Consider the following 13,990-nt stretch of genomic DNA (forward strand, 5'->3'; position numbering starts at 1 on the left):
GCTTCTGCATGTGAGGAGCATGCACTACTCACACCAGTACTCTCCCAACATCTTCATATTCACTCCCTTATTACAGGGCACAAATTCCGTTTTTTAGAAAATATTAGTTTTTAACTCCTGTGAGGAAAGAAACAAAGACACAAAAAAAAAAAAGAAAACCACAATTTAAAATAATGTGTTAGCTCCAATTAAGGTAGATATACGTTGAACTGACATGGATTATTGTGACCGCTCCTTTTTAATCATTTATACGTCATATATAAGGTATGTATGAGAGCAGCATTAATGTCACTAAATTTCCCCTCAGGGATCAATGGTTTACTGAATCTGAGCAGGTTTAATGATTAAGTTTTGTCATTCTGTCATCGTTCCAGACTGTAATAATTAAACAAAAACAAATGGACTCAAAAAGAAAAAAAAAAAAAAAAGTATTAGAAGCTTTTAAGTTACACTTTAGCAGTGTGACTGGCCTGTGAAATAAAGAAGAAACCGTTGTTTTTTGTTCCAAACGATTTAATTACGCATTTGTTACAACAAAAAAAAAAAGGAAAAACAAATTATCGTCCGTGAATATCTTATGGAAAGCAGCTGCTTTCTGAATACAAATGTCCATATCAAACGTCAGCGAACATGGAGGCCTTGTCAGCACTACGACGTCTCCATCTTGTAACCATGTTTCTCCAGCTCAGCTCTGCAGGGAGGAAAAAGGAAAGAAGGATCAAGTCAGTGGAGGTGATTACTGGTGGGCGAGTGAGGCACAAACACCCTCTGCTATTGATTGTAAGAACCATTAGGAATGAGAGTGAAAAAATACATATGAATTCTCTCTAATGCATGCAACTATGGATTTAATGATTACACACACAAACTGTAACTCTGACCTTTAAATGTAATGATATCTTTGACAACTTAAAAGCAAGGCTATCATAATTGGCCCAGCAAAAAAAAAAAAAAACAACGACAAATTAGTGTTGAATATATACGGTACTCAAAAACAAACCACTTACTATCATTTATGGATTATGCAATACATGCGTGTGGATGCCTTTAAGTATTCCACCTCTGCAGCAGATAAGTCTGGTTTACCGGTAAGTTAAGGCAAATAAAAAAAAAAAAGAAAAAAATTAAAAAAATATTTTACTGTTTGTCTCGTCTCCTAATGAGTATACAATAGGGCTGTGATATTTCGAGATTAAAGATATATCGAGTTTTCTATTTTTTATAGCTTATTTTCTATGAAAGTATCTGTTTTAGTAGTACAGTTGGATGGATTGCTGAGTGCATCCTAACCCAGAGCTTCCCCTAAACAAGCCACACTACAGAACTCACTCACAGGTGCTGTCCCACAGAGAAGAAAAAGCCAAAAGTGGGACATATTGTGCAGCTGTTTTATATTGAGATACGAGGTTTTGGTCCATATCACCCAGCCCTAATACACAGGTGTGTGTTTTAGGTAATTTACCTCTACGCACCAGATTAATGACAAGGCAATATTTCACATGGTCATGCTCATAAATGAATTCATGCCATAAATGAATAATCCTGACATTTGATGCATCAGAACTAAAACGCTTTTTATTTAGATTTTTGAACATTGTTTATCTTGTATTATGTATGAATATTTAGTTTGAACTGTATTCCTGTTCTAACATATTGTATGGAAATTCGAGGAGTTTAAGTCTAGACTTTATGCTTTATTTCATCAGTAATTGTCATTTGTCATACTTGTTCTCTTTTATCATATTGTATTCTCTCTGTATTTAATACCTTTTACATTTTAGATTGACTTTTAAAATCTGGCCAGGGAGACCAGATGAAAACTAGCCTCTTTTAGAAAACTCTGGCTCTCTGTTTATTATTAAAATGCATTGTCCCTTTTAAATAATTAATTACATTCAAATTCAAATGGACTGAAGAAATGGAAATATACTTCATTATTGCCTTTTTTGATATAATTTTATTGCCGTGATTGATATAACTTTACCTGCATGTACAATGCAGCACGGTCACAGATCAGTCTAATAAACACTGCTAATAGCTGTGCAACTGTTAAATTCCAAACTCCCAAATCCACTTTACTGGAAACAAATAATTCTCCCTGACACCCATTAGTTCTCATACACAGGTAAAGAAGTTGTAGCCATTTCTCTGACCAATCTCAGCTTTGACAATGTGACAATCACAGATTTTCAGACTAAAATTTCAGTTTAATGATTTATGAAGAAAGCCCCAATATATTAAACAACAATGAATAAATTATTCAAAATAAAGCTTTAACTCGGCTCTCACGAAACAGAAAATTAGCTTTGGATGTTTTGTGTCAACACTATGATTGTATTGGCTTTAGGTAGATTTGCATCAATGTAAAAATATTGCTCAACTTCAAAAGACAGACAGTACCCATGGATGCTGAAAGTTTATTTAATGGCTGTAAGCAAAACATGAAGCAGACATGTAGATGATTACTTAATTATTTTAATGAAACATATGTCTAGAGATACATTAAACATAGCCATAGCCGCCGGAATATGGGTACGACAGATGACGTTGCCGGACTTTTTCTACGTAAACGTAATGTGCCTGTGTTTTCACCGTGTCAGGTCGGCTGAGTGGTCTAAGGGGCCTGACTCAAGGATTCTTCCTTCCACTAATGTGGGTTCAAATCCAACTTTTGACATATATATTTTTATTTTAACATATTTAACACGGCAAAGAGCTAAAATACCACTGACGGAACTTTAGGTCACGTGGTGCACCAATCACGTGATCTAAACTGGCCAATGAGGGTCGCCAAGTATGCATAAAGTGGCAGTCTACGGATACTTAAACGTATCCATAGCTACGGCCTTAATCTATTCATTAAGGTTCTTCACATGGGAGATTAAATTGAGGTGTGTGACGATGTGTGTGGACTGTGTGTTTCCATCCATTGTAGAGGTACCTAAATGTTAAAAATAAATATACTACGCTAATGCTGCAATATTTGTCGTCCAACAACCTTTTTGCTTTTAAATCTCACACACAAGGACAACACAGCCTAAGTAATCCTTCCGTGAATTTATTCTCCATTCGCTACAAAAGCAGAATATTTTATAATGCAATACAAACAGACTGTTTAGCATGGAAAAACAGGTCAGGGCTATAGTGGCTCACTAAACGTAGCGCATCTACTAAGCCTGCAGCTAAAGTGTGACGCTGTGAAGATGTTTAAGAGTAAAATTACCTCAGCTGATTGGAGAAATCGTCCTCAACATTGTCATCGTCCCAATTATCCTCCCAAACATGAGCATCTTCGTCTTCATCCAGTCCCGTCCAGTCTGATTATAGGACAACAATATGGGCATTACTGCGGTTTAGACAAACTAAACATGTCAAAACATAATAATTTAACTGCAATTTATATTCACTGGTCGTTACACATTATTTTTCATTTAAAAAAAATAAAATAAGGTTTAACCAGTTGCCTCATAGTTGATAAAGCTAATGCTAAGGCAACAACTAAAGGCTAGCTGAGTCATGGTCGCATTTAACAGCTAAAACTGGTCATTAACATGAAAATTACTACATTTGGACAATGTTTAGCAGGTCTATGGTTTACCCTCAGCTGGGAATTCTTCAAATTCATCATCCTCCTCCAGTAAACCCAGGTCTACGGTCTGTTTTTTCTCCGTCATATTAGCTGCTTCACGCCGTGTCTTTGCTGTTTGCTATCGAGCGGTTCTCAGAGTAGACTCACACTGAGGAATTCTGGGAAATTAAAGGACTTCGAGCGGGTGGTGGCTGCGCAGTAGTGCCGCAGCAGTGCGCAGCGTCCTTCCCTCTTAGCAACAGCCAGATTACACTCCTCTTACACACCGGTTTGATTTTGTTTATTTTGTTTTATTACATTAGTTTTTAAAATTGTTTTTATTGTGTCCAATTAAAAACGAAAAAAGAGAGAAATTCTGTGTTCAAAATTACTATTACAACTAAACTAAAAAGCTAATATTTTGAATGTGGGTGTTTTAACTAATATATACCGAAAAAAAAATATAAACTCAAAATACAAAGATCTGTATTCAAACAAACTATGCAAAATATATTTATTGTACAATTAATCAACATGTTCCCTCGAAATAAATCTTTTACAGTAATGACTTAAATATTATGAACTTAGGGGCGCAAAAAAAAATATTTATCAAGGGAAAATAAGGATGACAATCTTTCCTTTGTTTCTTCCTTTTTCTTTTTCTTTTTTCTTTTGATATTTTCAGAATACGATATAATCCTCTGAACCTCCTGAGTACATGAAACCCAATTCCAGATACACTGCTAACAAGTTGGATCTTTATTATATGGTATTATATCATGTTTTAATATTTTATTTTTTAAAGAAAAATGCGATTGAATTTGTATGCAAATGAAAGCCCAGAGAACATCACGGTGTCATTCCGTGCAGTTTTATTTTATTATTGGTGGGACTCGAGAAAAAAACAATCTAATTAATTAGAACGTTCTTGTATTCATTATAGTTTTTTAATCTTTTTGTAAAAGCAGTGGCTGTCCGCACAGTTGTCGTATCAATATACCGACATTCTATCCGTACCCAGCGCCCCTCATTGGCCAGTTTAGGTCACGTGACTAAGACTAAACCTAACCCTAAAAATTGTTGCGCTATAGGATTATGACCTAACCCTAAAACGCTAATCATACCAATAGCACCGGGGGTATGGCAACCATACGAATATACACTTTCTTTTGTAAATAAATAAGTAAATAAATAAGGCTCTTGTTTTGAAGTTAACCAGATATTTTGTCTGATGCACAATGGCAGGCCTCCAAAATCTCCAAAATGTGGGCATGAAATGTGTTTCTGTGAGTTTTTAATGACCACATGTTGATATTCTACTTGGTCACTTTCTCTCTTAAAATGTTTTCATAACTTTTAAAAGTGGCGAACACGAACTAACGTAGAGATATTTAGCCTCAGTGTGCTTCAGGTTTTTGTCATTAGGTTCAAAATGCATCTTAGGAAACTTGGAAGTATACTTCAGTGGTAATGGTCACTATACTAATAGTATAGCAGACATTGATACTCATTGTGTGTAGTATATTAGTACGCAAATTTCGAATACAGCCCTTTTTCTTGTTGTGGTCTGTGCACCAGTGTTATACTGGGAACTCGTGCAATGAGAATGAGGGTTCCGCGCAGTTTGGAGTGCAAAGAAAAACGTGATTAATTGCGTTACTTTTTTTAGTGCATTATTTTTTTGTAATTAATAAATTGTAATCAACGTGATAAAGTCCCAACACTGCATATAATTACTGTATATGTCCTCGATCAGAGAATAAATGTGTGTTGAAGTTATTGACTTAATTCCTGGATTTACTGGGCAGAACCTTTATCAGCAGTTGTAAAGTAGAACAGTTGTGTGGTTGGGCTGCAATTTGTAGTGGGTAAAGTGCGCAGTGTGACTGATATTGGCTGATAATGAGTGCATGCTGAATGAACACCATCTGATGCAAAATGTCGTCAATAGTCATAGAAAACTTAACGTGAGTCACTCACTAAAGAAAAACAGGATATGGAGTCATTCGTGTCACAGAATCTCTCTGATTGGTGTGTGGAAAGCCACGTGCGCAGAAGCTCCACGCACTGTAGTCACGACTGATTCATGCTGATGAAACCACAGATATGGAGTAGTTAAAAAAAAAAAGGAAACAATCACTCATTTCTATACTCTGTCCCTCAAAGACAGTCAACATGGAGCAGCAAACTTCAAATCTGCTCTAACAATGGGTGCTAAACAGAGAAACTCTCACTGGGACACCTTGCAATACTAAAACATTCAAATAGCATGTCAAAAAGTTTCTTCTACCAAAAACCAAAAAGACAAACAAAGTTTATACAGAATTATAAACATTAGCAGATTATATATGTATATATATTTTATTTATTTATTTATTTTTGCCTTGTCTGAACATGCTGAATATTAGCAGATAACAAATGTGACCATTCACCTTAAAACTATTTCCCACAGCAACATCTGCCAAACATACTGTAGCTACCATCTCTTTAATTCTAGTACAAGCTGGTCTGTGTCTTGTGTGTCCATACCTTTGTCTTCTAATTTGTTTATTTTTTATTTCATGAACCAAGGGCATTTGAATCATGTACAGACAGCTTTGAGTGTGAAAACGATGAATTCACCTGATTAAAACAAATATCTACAGTTATAAATAAAGTAGCCCGAACCCTGATACCATGACGATTTAATGTGCAGTTTCTTTGGGGTGGCTTTATTGTCAACGGTTTACATCCTTATTAATGAATCATGTCTTGTCATCCTGGTCAAATCTTCTTTTCTGCTCACCTACCTACTTCCTCTAGTTTTTGATTATTATTATTATTATTATTATTATTATTATTATTATTATTATAATAATAATTATTATTATTATTATTATTTAATGTAATGTCAATTATTATATTCGTTATTTAACCATATAAAAGCTTCATTGTGATTAGAAATCTCCTTTTCAAGAGGGACCTGGCAACAGTTGTTTGACTGCTTATGTTATCTATAATATTTGTTTCTTTAAATCTAATATCTGATTTCTTTTACCTTTCCTGCCTATTATTTTCCTGCTACATTAATTTCTTTTTCTGAGCTAATTATCTCCAGATTCCAAAGACAAAAGTCATACAGTTGATATTCACTCTGACTGAATTGCCATTTGGACTTCTTGACACGATGTACAGTGAATGAGAGTTCATAAGAATAGCTAATAATAAATAAAACAATAAGATTTTTTTTTTTTTTTTGGATACTTTAACTCTGAAGATACTTATCTTATCCATACTCATGGGTATGACCTTTTGAATTCAATAGGAAGATAAAAAAAAATGAAACAAACCATAACAATCTGGTGCTGTTTATCGCGATACCACTCGTACCCTTGACGATACCTACGGTGGCTGGGAAGTGTCAGGTGAATGCATTTACAGAAACGAACACAAATACAAAAAGGTCACAACACAAATGCAAAATGGCCACAACGGAAGTGTTTCCGACGGACCGGTATTACAGACGGTCATGTTTCTGGTGGATGTTTTTAACCCGCCAGAACAGAGAAGAACAAGAATAAGACATCGAAACGCGTGTGAAAGTAAGTGAAAGTTGATTAGGATACTCTTATATTTTTCATATCAGGCTATCACATCATAATACCCGGTCCGTCGGAAACACTTCTGTTGCGGAAACACTTTCGTTGTGGCCATTTTGCATTCGTGTTGTGACCTTTTTGCATTAGCGTTCGTTTCTGTAAATACATTCACCTGACACTTCCCAGCCACCGTAGATACCTCTTGTAAAGTTGTAATATCATTTATTTTGCTCTATATATTGACCCGTCTATTTTTTTCCGATGTTCAATACTTTTGTCTTACCTCTTTTATCCTGGGGTTTGCTCAGGCTTTGTTAGAGCCTTTTTAAAATTGGTCTCGTATTAACCAGGTGCTTTGTTTTGCTAATGAACATCATTGTCTATTTAAGGAATGCCTGGTACTTTTGTGTTTGTCAGTTCATCAACGCTCACGGTCATTGTTGTTCAGTCCCTGCCTGCTTTGATTTAACTCTGCGTTTGAGTTGTTTTTTTTGTTTGTTTGTTAGTGGTGCTCTTTTATAGTTAATTGCGTTGCTTCTGTTTGCCTTTGCATGTCTGTCTAATTTTCGGTCTCCCATGATCTTGCTCTCCCTGAGTCGTGGATCAAAGTCCTTACCTCTGACTTCCGCATGATTCATTGTCTTTGAAGTCATGTTCCATTTGTTAGCATCCAGCATTTAAAACGACGCTTGTTGATTTGTTGCGTCTCTAAAGAAATATCGGTAAAGCAGTGTTTTGCGTTCACAATTACTTTTGTCGATGTGAATTGCTCATGGCTTGAAGTGGATGTGTTGCTCATTTTGGATAACGTCCATCAAATCCCTCAATCCATGTGGCAGCTCTTGAACTTAATTTTATAATTTACTGTCAATTTACTTCTTTTGTGAAAGATTTGAAATGGAGTTTTATGTGAACTTTAAAGTTGGCTTCCATTGATTATCACATCCATTTGCAGTAGACGGCGACCGCAAAATCCCATTGCCGCACATGTTCTCAAGTCAGTCAAATCTGAAAGATTTTTCATAGAAGAATGAATGCAAATTGTAACTCATGCAGCCTGCTCAAATAATGAAGCAGCAGCAGCCTTATAAGCTTAGGATGTATTTTAGAAAAATGGGAGCACATATTTCCCACAAAGCCACTTGTACCACAATGGAAATTGCTCTGCAGCTGTCATATGTTGACAGATGTAACAAACCTCAGCTTAGGCTCTGTGTGCTTATTCTATTTATAAAAAAAATGATTTGGTAATCATTCTAAGCCCTTAAACGTGAAAATGCCACAGCTTTTGGAGGGATAAGAGGAAGAATCGGGAAAGGGTGGGAAATTAAGGCTTAATGTTTCAATGGCTTTAAGTATCTTTCAGACCAGAACCCACAAAGTTTGAAAGATAAAGGCAATTTAAATCTATACTGAAATTTCACACAATTCAGGACATATTTAAGATGGTGATTTCATTTAACATGACATAATTGAAATACAGACAAATGGCATTTTTCATCCTGAAACTCTTTGATGTGCTTTAAAATAAAGTCACAGCTGTGTTCTGTATATTAAGAACATAATAGGTATGAATTGTTTCTTATAATATTGTATGAAGTTGATTGGTAAAAAAAATATTTTGATGAAACCATTAAAGCGTCGGAAATAAAGAAGCTTTTTGTGACTATTTTGAAGACCAAAAGATTGAAATGATTGAAGGGATCAGCGTTACTTAGGCTGTAAGCTCCAGCACAATAAATAAAGAGACTCTCATTCATAACTTCCGTTCTGGAGCTCTTGATTTATGAATGATGCACTGTGTTACTTTGAGCTGCCCTCCCTGAGGCATAGCTGATGCTGGTTCCCGTGTCACTCAGTCTCGGGTGCAGGTGAAGTCCTGGGAAGTGGCCACAGCGTCTGCACAGCATACCTGAGACTGCAGTTATACAGCGCTTGGCGCCTGAAGTCTCTCTCAGTAAAAAAATTGGAGGAGGTGGAGGGGTTTTGGGCAGCAATGGGAGGCCGATACATCACGGCCACAGTGACTTGTGTCTGAGCAGCAGCATCACATTACTGTCCTTTGACAAAGCCCTTTGGGAGAGAACAGACCTGCAGCCGCTTAACGCACTGACAGAGCCCGAGACGGGGGACGACTCCGACTGCAACCCCCATCACTCACACAGACACACTAAGAGAAGAGACTGCTGTAAGCTTTTCATCCTAAACCCTAATCCATACCCTTGAGTTTCACAATGACAAAAGTATTGTTGAAGTTTTACCAGGGAAGATGAATGTGTAAATTGCCAAATAAACCAGATCGTCTTCCAAAAATATCAGTGGAGACTTCTTTGTCAACATGTCAGAAGCTGGATTTCCATTACCCTTGGAATTACGCTATTTCTATGGAAACATCTGAATTTCGAAAAAAACACTAAAATATCGCTAAAAAGTTGTTATGCTTTCATGAGGAGGAATTTCAGATGTTTCTATATTCAAATGTGCAGCAAAGGCGCTATCAAACGCACTTTTTTCCGCAAATACCTGTCACAGAACGTGACCAGGTCACATGACCACTGCTCTCCAAGAAAACATGGCACGGTACATGTAAACCAGGGGTCTGCAACCTGCGGCTCTGGAGCCTAATGTGGCTCTTTGACTCTTATGCAATGGCTCCCTATAGCTTTAATAAAAACTATTGAAATAAAGTTATATTTTTTTTACAGAGGTTATTAATGATTAAGAACAAATAAAATCAATTTGTTTACCTAAAAATAAATCACATTGTGCAATGACTCAGCACCTTCCTACTTCACCTCCTGCAACATTTGAGCGCAAACAACTAAGGAATACTGAGTGTTATAAGGAATTTTAGAGAGTCCATCTTTCTGCAGCAAAGTCTCGCGGGATGAGATTTCACAGGAGTTACGAGGCTCCATCCCAAAACAATGTTCAATGGAAACACGTTCAATCGCTTTTATTTTGTGAAAATCTGTGATGGAAACCCGTCTAATGAAGATATCTGGCTCTCTGTGGTCATACACATGATGGCTACCTGTGGATAACGTCCCTAAACATGCCAATGGCAACAAATCTTTTCCAGGCATCTTTTTGTATCAATTGAAAATGTTGTGTGCATTAGCATATCTAAAAATCTTACAATAACAGTGGACATTCAACGCAAGAGATACTGGAAAAATACTGCAGCACATGCTTGTATAAGTCACCATAATGGATTATTAGGGTGGCTACTTAGCTAATCAATGAGTCAAATCTATAAAAAGGCATGTTAGCTTTGCTCCGAGGAAATCTGCAGAAAGAGCAACACACATCCAGGATATGTCTGTCACCGTTATGTATTAAATTCAATCCCAGCCGGTCAGTCAGTAGGTCTCCTCTATTGTGTGTTGTGTGGAAACTCCATCTCTTTTTTCATACAAATCCATAAATTCAGTTGCTAGGATCCAATTTTTTTTTTCCATGCAAGACGTAGCAGCGGAAGTTAAACTGCTTCATACGCTGAATGAAAAACGCTTTTTTTATAGAAGAGGGAAAGAAGCAAAACTTTTTGATCCGTTTTACATTACAAACCCATTTGTCTGGAGGTCTCATTCACTGAGATGTCTGTCATGAAGAATTTAAGTTTCATATTTTTCCTCCCTCTGTCCATCTTGAAAAGCTCTGTCATCTTGGGCTTGGGGTACAGTTCTCCAGCAGGCTAATGGCCCTTTATGACAGTACAACCTGATGCCTGTCTTGGCCAGCCTTCAGGTAATCCTATCCAGCTCCGCGGCTAAGCCCTGCTCGGGCTTAAGTTGCATATTTTGTTTTTATCAGGACACTGCTGATAAATGCTATCAGCAGCGGAGAAATGAAATATGGGGGGTCCAGCTCCATTGTCCCCGAGATGAGAAACAATAATATCTCTATTTAGTGGCTCCAGGTCCCCATAAATGAACAGAAAGCCCTACTCTAAACATCATTACTTTGGTATACAATTACAATTATACAATTAATGTGAATGAAAACTATAAATAAATAATGATATTTTTGTTGACTAATAAAAAATGAAGCTATAATGTTCAGATGGGATGAAATCCAATCAGAACTAAGCTTCTTTTTTGGAAGGTATCCAATCAAAACTCCTTGGAAGGCGGGACAAGATGGCAAGTGATCCAATAGGAAATAAGCTGATTGTGTTACTGAATCCTTAAAACAGTGCATACATTCTTACTCTTTATTTTACAGGTGACTGTGTCGTTAACAGATTTGGTCGACTAGAATTAAACTAGAACTCAAATAATCCTGATAACTACATTTGGTCAAAAACAAGGTCTAAAGACTATAAATAAACTGTATCAAAAATGTGTAGTCAAAATTAACACTGCTGCACATTGCCAAATTGAATTCTGTTAAATTGGACTTTTTTTTTTTGCATGAATAGATGAAAATCCTCCACTCCAAACAGGTTTATTAATAATCACTTCCCCTTTACTTCTAGAACCTCACCAAAACATCATTTAATGAAATTGTAGAATTACATGCTAATTTATTTCCAGTCATTTTCCCTAATAGTGAACTCCCCGAGTCCGTGGTCCAATGCCGTGGACCTATGCGGCGCGTGAAAAGCACTCACACACTCTTATCATAGGTGATAACCCCCTGTGTGAAAAGCACTCTTATTGGAAGTACCCATTATCTGCAAAGACAATCCTCACTCTGACACTAAGTCATTAGCTTAAGCTGTCCTCTGTGTGAAATCACATTTAATTTCTTTGGCTTTGGTGCACAGAAAATTGAAACCATTTTTTCGTTGACAGTAAAACATGGCATGGTTGATATGTCTAGTCAGGCACCACGGTGAGGTAGTGGTTAGCACTACCGCATTACACAGGGTTTTGATAAATATAGCGAAGAAGCAAGCATTTAACAGTCAGATGAACCAAAACCGAATGACACCTGTGGTGTCAGACACAAACAAGCAGATCCAGGGGATGTGAGGAAACAATACAGCCCAGTCTCATGGAGATCATGAAACCGGCACAAAAATGACTTGATGAAATTTTGACATAAAATGCCCAGACGCCGACACCAAAAATATTAATACCTATATTTTCATTGATTAGAAAGCCTAACAAGGTAACCAATATATGGGAAATAAGTTAGATGATGATATTTTTTTTTTTTAAGTGTATTTTACAGTTGATTAAGCGCCCGTTATCATAAGAGATGCTAACAGAAAGCTAACACAAGAGGAAGATTAACTTTTATTAGGTTATTCATTTATTTATTTCAGGCTCAGTAACTGAACTTTAGTAATTGAGAACTTAATTGTAATTGACTTTCTGAGGACAAAAAAAAAATTGGAATTTAATTGTTACTGGGGAAAAAAATGCTGACCACTGTAATTGTAATTTAATTGCAATTGAACATGGGTAATCAAAAACATTATTGTAGCTGAAAAATGGAATGGACCCCAACCCTAGTCACAATAGTTTCCAACCGTTTTTGCTTTTAAAAACAACGTTTCTGCCGTGTGTACTCTCGTTTTTCTTATATCCTCCATCCTTTTCATTTCCTGTTTCTTTCAGTTTCTCCATCACACACTGAAACAGACACATCTCCCTCTCCCTGTCGTCACAGTCATACTGTGTCAAGCTGTGCGTGTCCCCCACCAGCAGGAGGTACCATGACTGACTGACAGGACGTGCTCCGCTCCACTCTGACACCTGTCAGGACCTTTTCTGTCATCTGTGTGCGGAGATGGCAACGAGAAGGAGTGGCACAACATGCCAGAGGTGATAGTGACGGCTCACCTCTATTCATCAGCTGCTAAATCAGTTTTTCAGCTCGCTGCTTGTGTGTCGGCTTGGTAACGTTAATTATCTACCGTCAGCTTTTCAGATGAACTTCATTGGGAATGTAGTTGATGTCACATTGCACTTTTACACTTTTGAGTTGCAAAGCTGTGGACACAGTCTATAGATACATGGTATATGATATATTGTGTATAATACTCGAGGCTTAGTTAGATATCGTTCGTCATATGTCTTTTTAAAGCCACCACAAGTTTAAATAAAAACATTTCCCGACAGGAGGACACAATCAGCATCATGTTGGCGTTTTCAAAGGCTGGTCGTGACTTGTGTGCTAGTGGACTCGTGAGACGCCATCACGCACGGCCCAAGTCCTGTTCCAATACACCTCTTCGCAGTGACATCATCATCCGGGACATTTGCTTTAGTAACGCCCTTTGCCATTTTAAGAGGGGTTTCAGTTTGGCTGACAACCGCTATTTACGCTATTTACCGCGGACAACACGAAGGTTTTACTCAATGTTGTACGAATATTTCAGCAGATTGGAGCCAAAGGCCAAGCAACGATATGAAGGGAAGTTACATCTGGTTGGATTGGAATCATGTCCATACCAAGCACCTCAAGGTTAATGGAAAAACAACCCCACAACATGGCCAGATCTCCAATGGCCTGCTATTTATGAGTACCTCATTAACAGCCCTGGCGTCGACACAATGGAGAAGATGACGACTTACAAAAGCTTGGATGCATATATTTTCTTTAAGGTTGGCTTATGTATGTGTTTTTGTGTCTATATAGGCCTGTGTCATCATGATAATTGGTTCGTTACGCAATGTGGCTATGCTAGGCTAGCGCCGCTAATAATATAATAATAATACAGCCTAAATTAAAACATAAATGGGTATATGAAGCACATTGTTAATTTAATATACTTACATTTCATATACAAGTCAACGCATTGCATATGTCATACTGAATAAATTACAATTTAAATGTAGGCTAATTCATAATCAATGTCATAAAATTAGATCCCTACCATTAATGAAAT

At 37.0% G+C, this 13,990-nt stretch overlaps 1 protein-coding gene across 1 annotated transcript; it reads right to left on the bottom strand.

Moving 5' to 3' along the window:
• Positions 1–538: 538 nt before the first annotated feature.
• Positions 539–3,759, bottom strand: sem1 (SEM1 26S proteasome subunit). Its single transcript, XM_028461430.1, has 3 exons — positions 3,599–3,759; positions 3,224–3,317; positions 539–691 (listed from the first exon to the last, which is right to left on the bottom strand). The coding sequence occupies exons 1-3, from the start codon at positions 3,672–3,674 to the stop codon at positions 649–651; spliced, it is 213 nt and encodes a 70-aa protein (XP_028317231.1). The 5' UTR covers positions 3,675–3,759; the 3' UTR covers positions 539–648.
• Between the last annotated feature and the right edge of the window lie 10,231 nt (positions 3,760–13,990).

Source organism: Gouania willdenowi, chromosome 11 (assembly GCF_900634775.1).
Source record: "Gouania willdenowi chromosome 11, fGouWil2.1, whole genome shotgun sequence".
NCBI lineage: Eukaryota > Metazoa > Chordata > Actinopteri > Blenniiformes > Gobiesocidae > Gouania > Gouania willdenowi.